The 12,928-nt window shown below is 34.9% G+C and overlaps 2 protein-coding genes across 2 annotated transcripts; both read left to right on the top strand.

Moving 5' to 3' along the window:
• Nucleotides 1-2,772: 2,772 nt before the first annotated feature.
• On the top strand, nucleotides 2,773-5,760 carry RIN1 (P-loop containing nucleoside triphosphate hydrolases superfamily protein). The gene is made up of 12 exons (XM_079080062.1): nucleotides 2,773-2,988; nucleotides 3,443-3,631; nucleotides 3,713-3,844; nucleotides 3,937-4,086; nucleotides 4,164-4,319; nucleotides 4,406-4,540; nucleotides 4,625-4,690; nucleotides 4,773-4,879; nucleotides 4,964-5,063; nucleotides 5,158-5,249; nucleotides 5,363-5,432; nucleotides 5,497-5,760. The coding sequence occupies exons 1-12, from the start codon at nucleotides 2,908-2,910 to the stop codon at nucleotides 5,584-5,586; spliced, it is 1,368 nt and encodes a 455-aa protein (XP_078936188.1). The 5' UTR covers nucleotides 2,773-2,907; the 3' UTR covers nucleotides 5,587-5,760.
• Nucleotides 5,761-6,849: 1,089 nt separating this feature from the next.
• Nucleotides 6,850-11,611, top strand: HDS (4-hydroxy-3-methylbut-2-enyl diphosphate synthase). The gene is made up of 18 exons (XM_079080061.1): nucleotides 6,850-7,058; nucleotides 7,711-7,951; nucleotides 8,054-8,211; nucleotides 8,288-8,394; nucleotides 8,475-8,575; nucleotides 8,647-8,843; nucleotides 8,921-9,151; nucleotides 9,238-9,354; nucleotides 9,449-9,523; nucleotides 9,601-9,678; nucleotides 9,772-9,894; nucleotides 9,981-10,125; nucleotides 10,203-10,341; nucleotides 10,436-10,513; nucleotides 10,600-10,759; nucleotides 10,848-10,946; nucleotides 11,052-11,156; nucleotides 11,243-11,611. Exons 2-18 carry the CDS (start codon nucleotides 7,744-7,746, stop codon nucleotides 11,342-11,344), a joined length of 2,223 nt encoding a protein of 740 aa, XP_078936187.1. The 5' UTR covers nucleotides 6,850-7,058; nucleotides 7,711-7,743; the 3' UTR covers nucleotides 11,345-11,611.
• The last annotated feature ends 1,317 nt before the right edge of the window (nucleotides 11,612-12,928 follow it).

Below are 12,928 nucleotides of genomic sequence, written 5' to 3'. Positions count from 1 at the left end.
CTTTTAGTGTACAACACTTAGGCCCCTTTAGTGTTTATAGTTGTATACCACGTAAGGTTCGGTATACTAGTTCGCTATAAACAAGAGCTCTGATACCAATCTGTCACACCCCGAAACCGATGGCGGAAACGTTCCGGGGCGGAGGACGTTATGTATAGCATCACAACCAATGTATAATAGCAACCATAGCAACACAACCATCACAGTGTATACATATATGAAATGTTTACATCAGTTTGAAACTTGTTTGAATTACATCAGAGAGTATATATAAAATATAAACATAAGACTCTTATTGCTCCAACTTCTCAAAAATCCAGCAAGTACCTGTCTACTGATTTCCTGAGAATACAAGCAGTTTTAAAATATATCAGCATAAAGCTGGTGAGTTCATAAGTAGTTGTTTTGAAATGAAAACTTTGTTAATGAGCTAGCTGAAATGTTTGTATAGTTTCAAGAAAAATCGATATTTTCTTTAGTGGAAACGTAGTGTTATCGATTCCGTATAAACCATGAATGTTCGTTAGTGAAAACCGTAGTGATATACGAAAATACTACTTCACGTGACTAGCTAAAGCTAATCATGAAGTATAGGTACTTTGTTTGCATAATCGGTTCTGTTTGAAAACCCTGGCTTTAGCCATTATACGTAGTGTGTATTAGTTCTATTTAGTATAAATAAAACCGTTGAAGAGTGTCAGATTGTAAACTAAAAGTGAATTATACATAATGTGAGTCGTATAACCATGCTTGATATGACTAGAGACCTTTCCAACGTTCTTCAGGCGTCGCGTTAAATGACATTTGTCACCCTAGGCATGCCTGCCTAACTGTAGCTAGCAGTTCGGGTGTGGGATTGTCAGTCCCGAATAGATCTATTCACAAATCTCACGCTCTCCCTCCAGGAGACTCTGGTTATACTATGATAGGATTTATCCCTGTACACCTAAGGGTACAGTAGTGAAGTAGCGCCTCACAGTATCGTACAATCTAGTTTACATGTAGTGTCATAGCGTTCTACCATAGTGAAAATCTGTATGTATACCGTGTATAGTGATATTTATAGTGATAACGTAGTGATGTAAACTGTAAACTATCCATGTCTTAGTGCATATGTTTAGTAGTGAAAATTCTTGTACTTGTCCTATTTAGAAAATCCCAAACTATACCGATAATAGTTTGCATGTATAATGTAGTGAATAGCGAATCCGGAAAACTATGCAATTTTAGTGAAAACGACCCTTATGCTCAACATAGTACAAAAGGGGTTAAAGTATGAGAATTGCATGAGTTTTGAAAGCATTTATGTTTAGCTTGTATCCTCCCCTTGAAAACATTAAAAAAACACGGAGAAAATAGGGGTATGAACTCACCTCGGGTAAGTGGTTTGATTGAAGGATCGATACGAAGAGCCGGGTGTTCAAGTGAAGCTTTGAACACGATTCGATCCTAATAACATGTAATGACACATAAACGAGTCAAATGAAGGTATTTCACCACTATATGTGATGGAAAACCACTCTAGGGACTTGAAACTATTTGCACCAAGTGATAGGACCTTGTAGGATGGAGTGTAGGGGGTGTATGGCCACCTAGAGTGTGTGTGTGCGGCCATGAGTGTGCGACCCAAAGGGTGTGCGGCCGTACACTCATGAAATGAGGTGTCTTTGTAGTGTTCTCAAGGTCCACACTCACATCCACGAAGTGTTCAAGGTCTATACTCAATTGTGGTGTAAGATAAGGGTCCTAGGATGAGTGTATGGTCGCACACAAGAGTGTGTGGTCGCACACTTGGGTGTGCTGCCGCACACTTGGAGTGTGCTGCCGCACAAGGGCGTGTGCGGCCGTACACCCCTCACTAAGATGTCCAAAAATGCCAATCCAAGGTACAACAAGGCTAGGGGCATGTCTACATCGAATATGGAAGTTAAACTCTCACTTTGGAGGGTGTTTTAAGGGTGTGCGACCACCCTAAGAGGGTGTGCGGCCGCATTCACTTCCAACACAAAGAACATGTCTATTTTTGCACACATAGAGCTTGGATAGAGTGGTCTTTCATGGATTGTAAGCTAGAGGAAGAAGTACTCACGTTCTTGAAGCTTTGGAAGGTTCAAAGTTGGAGAAACTTGAGGGAAATGATGTTGTGTGCTGCCAAGGTGCTAAAGGAATGAAAGGAAGGGGGGCTACCCTTTATATAGGGGTAAAGGTGCTGCCCAAAAGAGTGTGTGCTGCCAGGGAGTGGGTGTACGGCCGTACACTCCTCCAAGAGGTGTGTATGGCCCGATTTTTTCACTATTCAACACTCTGACTCGTTCCTAAACTCAACCTTGGTTATATACAAGCTTAAAACACTTAAATGAACCCTTAAATAGCACCAGAAATCAGCAAAGCAAGTTGAATATTGATTGAATTGACTAAGTGTACAAGATTGAAGTTTCCGGGTTGTCCCAGATATGATGGCTGAAAATTCTATGTATTGTTCCTTTGAATTTGTAATTTCTTTTTTGCTAGCTTCTTGCTAGTTTTAGTTATTTTCGGTCGTTAAAGAAAAATAACTATGTAAAAAAGAAATATCAAATTCTAATGACTTAAATAAAAGTTGTGTTTTAAAAATGTATTAATGACCGATAGGATTTTTTTTTCCTTTCCAAAATTCAATATCAATATATTATTAATAAACAGAGTTTTATGTCTTAGTAAAAATTTAAAACAAAACTCTGTAATTTGCACTTCAATTTCCATAAAACGGCAATACAGGCTACAGCCCACAACTGAAAAGGGTTTCTAACTTTCTATTAATTCGCCAGTCGCTTCTCTTCCTCCTCACTGCCTCTCTGGTCACGGAAACAACAAAAAAACTCGTCTCTCGTCTCTCTGCTCTGCGCAACTAGAGAATACGGAAAAACAATGAAGATAGAAGAAGTGCAATCGACTACTAAGAAGCAGAGGATTGCCACGCATACTCATATCAAAGGCCTTGGGCTTGAGGTTTTCTTCCATTCTGGCTTTCTCTATTTTTGAGTTAATTAGGGTTTAGGGTTTATCGAACGGTTTCGCTCTATCGTTTTATGCTCTAGATTATTTTTCGCAAGTATGAGGAACCGATTTCTTTGTTGTTTGCGATCTTTGGTGTTGCCAGTTCTTCTACTTCTTTTCTTCTTTTTCGAACGCGATGAGCTTAAATTTGCTATATGCCCTAAAAATCAGTTACTGTTTGGGTTTAGTGTTCAATTAATTTCGTACTACAAACTTATGCTCGAGGCTAAAATATTGAAGTGGGTGTAGAACTTCCTTTGTTTTTTTGGGTTTTATTTTGCAAGTTTATGAGACTGTATTTTCGTAGTTTTTGCTGCAAATTCTTGTTCTTCGACAACATATGATGGATCTGTATTCACTTATATTCTATACAAGTTACGATATTGATACCAATTAACTTGTGTAGGCTACTGGAAAAGCAATCCCTTTGGCTGCTGGATTTGTGGGTCAAGCAGCAGCAAGAGAGGCTGGTGGCCTTGTAGTTGATATGATCCGCCAAAAAAAGATGGCTGGAAGGGCACTTCTGTTTGCTGGACCTCCTGGAACTGGTAAAACTGCCCTTGCCCTTGGTATCTCTCAAGAACTTGGCACTAAGGTATGTCATTCATACATCTACACCCTATCATCCACAATTATATACAAAAAAGATTAAGAATCTACATATATATTTGTCTAGGTCCCATTTTGTCCAATGGTTGGATCAGAAGTCTACTCATCAGAAGTAAAGAAAACTGAAGTCTTGATGGAGAATTTCAGAAGGGCTATTGGTTTACGTATCAAGGAAAATAAAGAGGTTTATGAAGGAGAAGTAAGAACAACAAACTTCATTTACCCTGATAGCTTCTTTATGTGGTTATAAAGTTTAATTTTTGTAATATTTTTGGGAACAAATGGTTTCAGGTGACTGAACTATCTCCAGAGGAAATAGAAAGTGTGACTGGTGGATATGGTAAAGCCATAAGTCATGTAATTATTGGATTAAAAACTGTTAAAGGAACAAAGCAATTGAAGCTGGACCCAACCATTTATGATGCCTTGATCAAGGAAAAGGTATAGTGTAGCTATCTTTTTATTATTATTATATGTATTGTGATATTTGTTTATCTTTAGTTGTATGGAGTACACAGGTAGCTGTTGGAGATGTTATATATATAGAAGCAAATAGTGGTGCAGTTAAAAGGGTAGGCAGGAGTGATGCATTTGCAACAGAATATGATCTTGAGGCTGAAGAATATGTTCCTCTTCCTAAAGGAGAAGTTCACAAAAAGAAAGAAATAGTTCAGGTTTGTAGTTTGTTTCCACAATCTTTATTTATTTATTTATTTAAAAAAATGATTATGTATGACATTTTATTGCTCTGAATGTTCAGGATGTAACACTTCATGATCTTGATGCTGCAAATGCGCGTCCTCAAGGTGGACAAGATATATTGTCACTAATGGGTCAAATGATGAAGCCTAGAAAAACTGAAATTACAGACAAATTACGACAAGAAATCAATAAGGTTTTAATATATATATTTTTTATTTTTATAAACTCTACCTTTGAATGACACAGTAATCACAAATAGGTTGTTTGTTAATTGCAGGTTGTTAATCGTTATATTGATGAAGGGGTGGCAGAGCTTGTCCCTGGTGTCTTATTCATTGATGAGGTGTTTTTTATACCTTTTTTTTATTTGAGACTTCACTTGTTTATAATTTTTTTTATGATTAATTTAACCTTTTTTTTAATAGGTGCATATGTTGGATATGGAGTGTTTTTCTTACTTGAATCGTGCATTGGAAAGCTCGTTGTCTCCAATTGTAATCTTTGCCACCAACAGAGGGATATGCAGTGTGAGGTAAACTTATCTATCTATCTCCTATTTGTTTGTTAAATGATTGAAGGGTATTTAGGACATTTGACATGGATATTGGTTTTACAGGGGAACTGATATGTCAAGTCCTCATGGGATACCTGTGGACCTTTTAGACAGATTGGTGATTATACGAACAGAAACCTATGGTCCTGCTGAGATGATTCAGGTTATATCAATATTTTCATTTTTTTTTGTTGTGGAAAATAAGGAAAAAATAACCTATGTTGACTGAGGTGTTTGTTGTTGACTTTTTGATATAGATATTGGCTATTAGGGCACAAGTGGAGGAGTTGTCAATAGATGAAGAAAGTTTGGCTTACCTTGGTGAGATTGGACAACAAGCATCCTTAAGGTTTGTTTGCCTTTTATCATTTCATATATATATATATATATATATATATATATATATTTTCTTATATTTATAAAACTCACAATATTTATTAAAAAAAATGTTCTCTTTTACAGGCATGCTGTTCAGTTATTATCACCTGGGAGTGTTGTGGCAAAAATGAATGGGCGTGAGGGTATTTGCAAGGTACCTTTTTTTTTTTTTTTTGATATCTCAATGTTGTAATTTTGTAACAATATTGGTGAAACAGGCGGATTTGGAGGAAGTAAACGGTTTGTATTTGAATGCAAAGTCATCTGCTAAACTTCTACAAGAACAACAAGATAGATATATTTCTTGATCAAGTCTGAGAATTTGGCAAACAGTCCCAACTTTTTTGAGACCATTTTGAAGAACGAAGAAGGCAGGATGTTTTTAATTTATTTACTTATCCCTTTTTCGTTCTTTTTAATTTAAGAAAAACAAGTGAACTCGTGTTATTCTCTATGCAATTTCTACTTCCTTATATTGTCCATATGCCTTTTCTTTTCTTTTCTTTATATGTTTGTTTTTTCAACTTTATTTGCAAGAAAATGGTTCACAACTGGTGATGGGTCAAAATCAACGGTCAAATGAGTATCCCTGATGGCTTCGTATTGTGTGGAATGATATTATTGCTTGTCTTTTGCCATAAATACTCATAACCAAATAAATTAATTTGAATATAAATCACGATTATTTCATGCAATATGTTAACCAACTTTGACTCGTCTTGACAACAGTTAAGAAACCATCCTACATATAAAATGTAAAATGGCTATAATATTGTAAGCTTTTTTTTTAAAAAAAAAATACCATTATTTTTGAAAATGTAATGTTGTTCATATTAAAATATAAAGTTAGGTTTGCATTTTTTGTCAACTAGCCAAATCATTATTTTTAGTTGTTCATATTAAAATGTAATGTTGGCTAAGTTTTTAGTGCTGGTTTGCATTTTTTGTCAACTAGCCAAATCATTATTTTTTTAGTTTGATTCACATTTTTTTTCTATTTTGTTTAAAATTACCGTTTTATATTCAAATCAATAATATTATGTATTATTAAGAAGTTGATTTATCGATCCCATATTGCAAGATTGTCAACAGTAATCTATTTATTTAATTAAACTAATTAATGATTGGAAATAGCATATTCAAATGCTTCCCTGCCGAACGTGTTGCACCAAGAGAACTAAACTCGCTCAAGTTAGGCGTTGAAATGGCGGGGTTTGTTTTGGCATTTAACAAACAATGAATCAAATACATAGATCCTTAACTATCATTTACAATTTACCCCTTCTATTATCAACAAACTGTAACACTTTACCCCTTGAATTATCAACCGTAATATTAATTTGACAAATTTGTTAATTTTGCTTCTGATTATTTGCTGATAGCCTGATACTATTAATTTGAGCAAAAAGACCTCTTATTTTGTTACTATGAATGCCATCTAATTTACCTTTGACATGGGGAAGTGGAAAAAAAAAGCAAGCATAGGGGCTGGAATATAATTTATATGAAGTAAAAGGGCATGGCAAAAACATTAGAAGCAAGTTTGCATATTTAACCACTGAATTTTGTATGGCGATGAATCGATAAAAACATTAGATGCCTCTTTGTCTGTATTGAAGATGGTGTTGTTGTCATCTATGGACTTTATTTAATCCATTAATCCAATCCCACCTATTTTTTCTGAAGGCCATTGCATCCGTTATAAACACACTCTCGATTCTTCCACGAGTCCAAATCAATTGTTCCGGCTTCAATTTCGGTGCTCATACTCGTGCAGAAGGTGCGTATCATTGATTCTCACTTGATCTTGTTCGGTACTGTTCTAAAGTTGTTCGTTTATCCAAGAATTTTATTCATTTCTGTAGTAAGAAGATATAAGATCTAGTCCAAAATTGACGACAAGTACGTGTTCATAGGCTTAAGTTCATGAGGTTTAATGTTCGTATGGAATTTAATCGAACGGTTAGCTTGAAATTGATGTAGTTTATGGAAGTCCGGTGAGCTTTAAGAAGTTGAAATATGAATTGTTGTGTTATCGACTTACTTTTCTTTGTGCATCAATGGTAAAAGCTTGAAGAAAGATATAATTAGGTTTCCGTTTTCGAGTTCTGTGAAGAATTTGTTCCAGATAAATTAACTACTTCCTCTGCTCCCTGTATCAGAGACATGACGTGTCTCTTGACGTCATATATTATAATCCCTTTTGTAATTGTCATATACTTTTCCAAAAAGATGAGAATCCAATCAGTTCTAAAGTTGGAATTTGTCTGTTTGATCTAAAAAGTTAAAAGCGTCGTCTTTCTTGTTGGTGGAAAGTAGGGACTGCATATGAATTGTCCATTGCTTTGACTTGATCAATTAGATGTAGGTGGTATAATTAGTACGAGTTCAATATGTAAAACTTATATTGATTTCTGTCAATTATGTTTCAGGATTGTAGAAGCTGTGAACTTTTGTTTGTGATCATGGCTACTGGATTCGCTCCAGCTTCCTTTACAAGTTTAAAGAACAGAGACAATGGGTTGGGGTTTGCAAAAGCTTCAGATTTTGTCAAAGTTTCAGACCTTAAGAGAGTTAAGTTTCAGAGAACCAAGATAACTGTGATAAAAAACTCAAACCCTGGTTCAGATATTGCAGAACTCCGACCTGCTTCTGAAGGGAGCCCTCTATTAGGTACAAATACAATTCATCTCCATGATATGTAATGTTAGCACTAACATATCCTCAAATCAAGTATCTGACATTGATTTTGTTGTTTCTTACTGTTTCTTGTAGTTCCTGTTCAGAAGTATTGTGAATCCACTCACAAAACTATCAGGAGGAAAACCTGCACTGTTATGGTTGGAGATGTTGCTCTTGGTAGTGAACACCCTATAAGAATTCAAACAATGACCACAACTGATACTAAGGATGTGGCTGCAACTGTGGAACAGGTTTTTCTTCTACTTTTTTCACCTTCAATAATTTCGTTTCTGTTATTTAGATTTTAAGTAGTATATCTTGATACAGGTGATGCAAATAGCTGATAGAGGAGCTGATATTGTTCGCATAACTGTACAAGGCAAAAGAGAGGCAGATGCATGTTTTGAAATAAAAAATACCCTTGTCCAAAAGAAGTAGGTCTATCTAATCTACATACTTGTCTACCTTTTCAAAACTCTACATGTTGACTCATGTATTGACTTCCCATTTACAGTTACAACATACCTCTAGTGGCAGACATTCATTTTGCTCCTTCAGTTGCACTCAGGGTTGCTGAATGCTTTGATAAAATTCGTGTCAACCCTGGAAACTTTGGTAATTTTTTCAATATCTTTTTATCAAAGTTTATTTCAGATTGTTTAATCTTGTGAAGATATTTCTTGCAGCTGATCGAAGGGCTCAGTTTGAGAAGTTGGAGTATACAGAGGAAGATTATCAACAAGAACTTGAACATATTGAGAAGGTTTTTGTTCCATTGGTTGAGAAATGCAAGAAATATGGAAGGGCAATGCGTATAGGAACAAACCATGGAAGTCTTTCTGATCGTATCATGAGCTACTATGGTGATTCTCCTAGAGGAATGGTGAGAAAACATATACCATTGATTGATTTTGGTTATGAAATTGTGACTTATGAAATTTGGATTTGAGAATTTGACAGGTTGAGTCTGCATTTGAGTTTGCAAGAATCTGTAGGAAGTTAGACTACCATAACTTTGTGTTTTCAATGAAAGCAAGCAACCCAGTGATTATGGTGCAAGCATATAGGCTTCTTGTAGCTGAAATGTATGTTCAGGGGTGGGATTATCCTTTGCATTTGGGAGTTACTGAAGCTGGTGAGGGTGAAGATGGACGTATGAAATCTGCAATTGGCATTGGGACTCTTCTTCAGGTCATTTTCTTTTTAACAAAACTTTTACCAATAATCATACATTCTTGTTTTATATTTTTTAAACTTTTTTTTTTTTTGGTGTACAGGATGGGCTTGGTGATACCATTAGGGTTTCCCTTACAGAACCACCAGAGGAAGAAATAGATCCATGTAGAAAATTGGCAAATCTTGGTATGAAAGCAGCTCAAATTCAACAAGGAGTGGTATGTTTTTTATTTGCATAATCTTTTATTTCATAATATAAAATACATATATTCCAATTTCCAAGTCTTATAGTTTTGTTAAAATTATATTTAGGCACCATTTGAAGAGAAGAACAGACGTTATTTTGATTTTCAAAGGAGAACTGGTGATTTGCCTGTGCAGAAGGAGGTTTGTCACAAAATGTTCATATTTTATTATCATACTAGTTCTTTATTTTTCTTAAAAAAAGTGAATATGTGACACAGGGTGAAGAGGTAGATTATAGAGGTGCACTCCATCGTGATGGATCTGTTCTCATGTCTGTTACACTTGATCAGTTAAAGGTTATACTCAATTCTCTTAGCTTCGTTATTACCTTTTTTTTTATATAAAAAAATATATGATTAAAATTTGTAGCATTTCCCTTTTGTATCCAGACACCAGAACTGTTCTATAAATCATTAGCAACAAAACTTGTTCTTGGTATGCCATTTAAGGATCTTGCAACTGTAGATTCTATCTTGTTGAGGGAACTTCCACCTGCAGACGATAAAGATGCTGTTAGTTACCTTTTTCTTGATGTTATATATAAATATATAAATAATTTTTTAAATTTATGTATGTTTTTGTATATATGATCAATCAGCGACTAGCTCTTAAAAGATTGATCGATGTAAGTATGGGAGTAATAACTCCTTTGTCAGAACAATTGACAAAGCCTCTACCCAATGCCATGGTTCTAGTAAATCTGAAGGAGTTATCAACTGGAGCTCATAAACTTTTACAAGAAGGTAATTTTTTTTTTTTTTTAATAAATTTTACTGCAGCAACATGAATTAGAAGTTTTGGTTAATGATTTTGGTTTCAGGCACACGTTTGGTGGTGAGTGTACGTGGTGATGAGCCTTATGAAGAGTTAGAAGTTTTAAAGACAAGCGATGCTACAATGATTCTTCATGATCTTCCATACACTGAAGAAAAAACTGGCAGAGTACATGCTGCTAGGAGGTATAATATAAATATAAATCAATAAGAAACAAGAGAAAATAAAAAGTTATATATAATTTTGGTTTGGTTTGGTTTGGTTTCTTCATGTTCATAGGCTATTTGAGTATCTCTCAGAGAACTCACTGAATTTCCCTGTTCTTCACCACATACAATTTCCAAAGGGAATTCCCAGGTAATTAATTTATAACATTTTTGTTGCCTTTTATATATATATTTTTAGGTTTTGAAATTTAATGTTTTGTACAAAACGAATGGCAGGGACGATTTGGTAATTAGTGCGGGTGCGAATGCGGGTGCTCTTTTAGTTGATGGACTTGGAGATGGTATTTTACTAGAAGCTCCTGATCAGGACTTTGAGTTTTTGAGGAACACGTCTTTTAACTTGTTACAAGGGTGTAGGATGCGCAACACTAAGACGGTTGGAAATAATTTATTTTCAGATTGAAATAAATAAATATATTATTATTATTATTTGTTGGTGTGCTGATGTGGTAATTAAAATGCAGGAATATGTGTCGTGTCCGTCTTGTGGTAGAACTTTATTTGATCTTCAAGTGATAAGTGCAGAAATTAGAGAAAAAACATCTCATTTGCCTGGTGTTTCGGTAAAAAAAAAAATGAGAAAATCCTTTTTTTTTTTTTTTGATGGATATTTTTAAAGAATTATAATAGAAGTGAGGAGTTTATAATTATAATTATTATATGGGCAGATTGCGATAATGGGTTGCATAGTGAATGGACCAGGGGAGATGGCGGATGCAGATTTTGGATATGTTGGTGGTGCTCCTGGAAAGATTGATCTTTATGTTGGAAAGGTAACTTTTTTTTTTGGAAATGGAATTGTGTTTAATTATTTATTTAAAAGAATAAAAATAAATGATTGGTTTGGGTTGGTTTACAGACAGTGGTAAAACGGGCAATTGCAATGGAGAATGCAACAGAGGCGTTGATCCAGCTAATTAAAGAGCATGGACGTTGGGTTGATCCTCCTGTTGAAGAGTAAAGATACCAATATATATTGGTTAAATAAAGCAAATAAAAAGTGGTGAAATGGAAATTTGGCGTTAAAAGGAAATACACGAGAAAAGAAGGAAGATTATTGTGGGTGATAAGATATTTGAGATGTATAAGATTAAGGAAAATGAAAGAGAAATGGAAATATTTAGTAGATATATATTGTGTGTTATGAAAATTACTGTATTGTTGTATAAATACTGACTCATACTCTAGTAGCATGTGGAAGGAAAATAGAAGTTATTTTAGCATTAAAGAGTGTTTGTTCATGTGGCAAAATGGTCATTTACCAAACCAACATGTACGTTTTATGTTACAGTTGGGCTCAATAGTAAGATTGTGTGAAATAATAAAGACTAAAATTTTAAAGTAGTAATACAGCCAGGAACGGAACTTATACACCCACACACAAACACAGGTTGGCTACTACTACTAGGCATTAGGCATTAGGCATTAGGCATTAGGCCAGACGAAACAGAACCAGGGATATCAAGAGAAGCAAACAACCCTTACAAAAAACAATCTAGCATGCCAATCAACCAGGGATATTAAGTATTGATGCTCTCCTTTTATTCTTGAAGACAATCGCATTACACGCTTCCAAATCATCCAAAGCGAAGTATAAGTCAAAGACAAGCGTAATTTTTTAATATTTTTAGTCCCCATGGTTGACATCAATATCTCAATAAGCTCAGCTCGAGAAAGGGCCAGCCTTGTAAAGAGATAAGACCATCTTAACAACCAATTCCATAAGACTAGGGCAAAGGACGGACATGAGAGAAAAAACATGATCAATATCCTCCGACAGAACGTGCATAAGGAGGAAACAATGTTAATTCCTCTCTTGATAAGATTCAAAGAAGTTGGAATTCTATATTTAAGTAGTCGTCATACAAAACAATTGATTTTTAAGGGAATCCGTTTGATCCGGATGAATGAATCAAAAATTTGATTGTCGGATTGTTTTGCAATTAAACTCCTCAAAGCTTTAACAGAAAAGTTATTTTCACCATCTTCCACCCAATTTCATCCATCATTTCCAGCAGAAAATCAAAATTCATTCACTTAGAAGTGAGTTGATCCCGTTCACGACCTCTTATAAGCATTCTTGCCCACTCCCAATGATAGTGTATAATTTGGACATTAACAACATTGACTCTATCAATTATCAAACAATCCTTCATTTTCTCCACGACATAGAGGTTTGGATAAGTATCTTTTAAACTCATATCACCACACCAATAGTCTTTCCAAAAGAAGGTGGTATCACCAAGTCCTGCAACCCTCTTAAAATAAAAAATACAAGTAAACCAGATACCTTTATCCTCAAACTCACTTTCAATTTGCAAAATACTAGACCAAACACCCCTCATAGATTTTTTAGCAATCACTTTTCCATCCATAAGCTTAATATTATGAATATATTTAATACAAGATAACCAAAAGGAATCATATCTGTTTTTTAACCTCCACCACCATTTGGCAAGAAGTGCCAAGTTAGCCAAATCAAGACAACCAACTCTACATCATCCCATATTCTTAGGTTTAATTACAACATCCCAAGCCACTCAAT

Source organism: Lactuca virosa, chromosome 2, assembly GCF_052849685.1.
Source record: "Lactuca virosa cultivar CGN04683 chromosome 2, Lactuca_virosa_CGN04683_v6, whole genome shotgun sequence".
In the NCBI taxonomy this organism is placed as follows: domain Eukaryota; kingdom Viridiplantae; phylum Streptophyta; class Magnoliopsida; order Asterales; family Asteraceae; genus Lactuca; species Lactuca virosa.
Note: the sequence above shows the minus strand (reverse complement) of the source record. Positions and strands in the feature narration are given on the sequence as shown.

Excerpts from the sequence above, each read along its gene's own strand:
- RIN1 (XM_079080062.1), top strand. The coding sequence starts at position 2,908 with ATGAAGATAGAAGAAGTGCAATCGACTACTAAGAAGCAGAGGATTGCC. Across the intron at positions 4,541-4,624 it reads TACGACAAGAAATCAATAAG|GTTGTTAATCGTTATATTGA; the intron begins GTTTTAATATAT and ends TGTTAATTGCAG. Across the intron at positions 5,250-5,362 it reads GGACAACAAGCATCCTTAAG|GCATGCTGTTCAGTTATTAT; the intron begins GTTTGTTTGCCT and ends TCTCTTTTACAG.
- HDS (XM_079080061.1), top strand. The coding sequence starts at position 7,744 with ATGGCTACTGGATTCGCTCCAGCTTCCTTTACAAGTTTAAAGAACAGA. Across the intron at positions 8,576-8,646 it reads TGTCAACCCTGGAAACTTTG|CTGATCGAAGGGCTCAGTTT; the intron begins GTAATTTTTTCA and ends TATTTCTTGCAG. Across the intron at positions 10,514-10,599 it reads TTTCCAAAGGGAATTCCCAG|GGACGATTTGGTAATTAGTG; the intron begins GTAATTAATTTA and ends AACGAATGGCAG.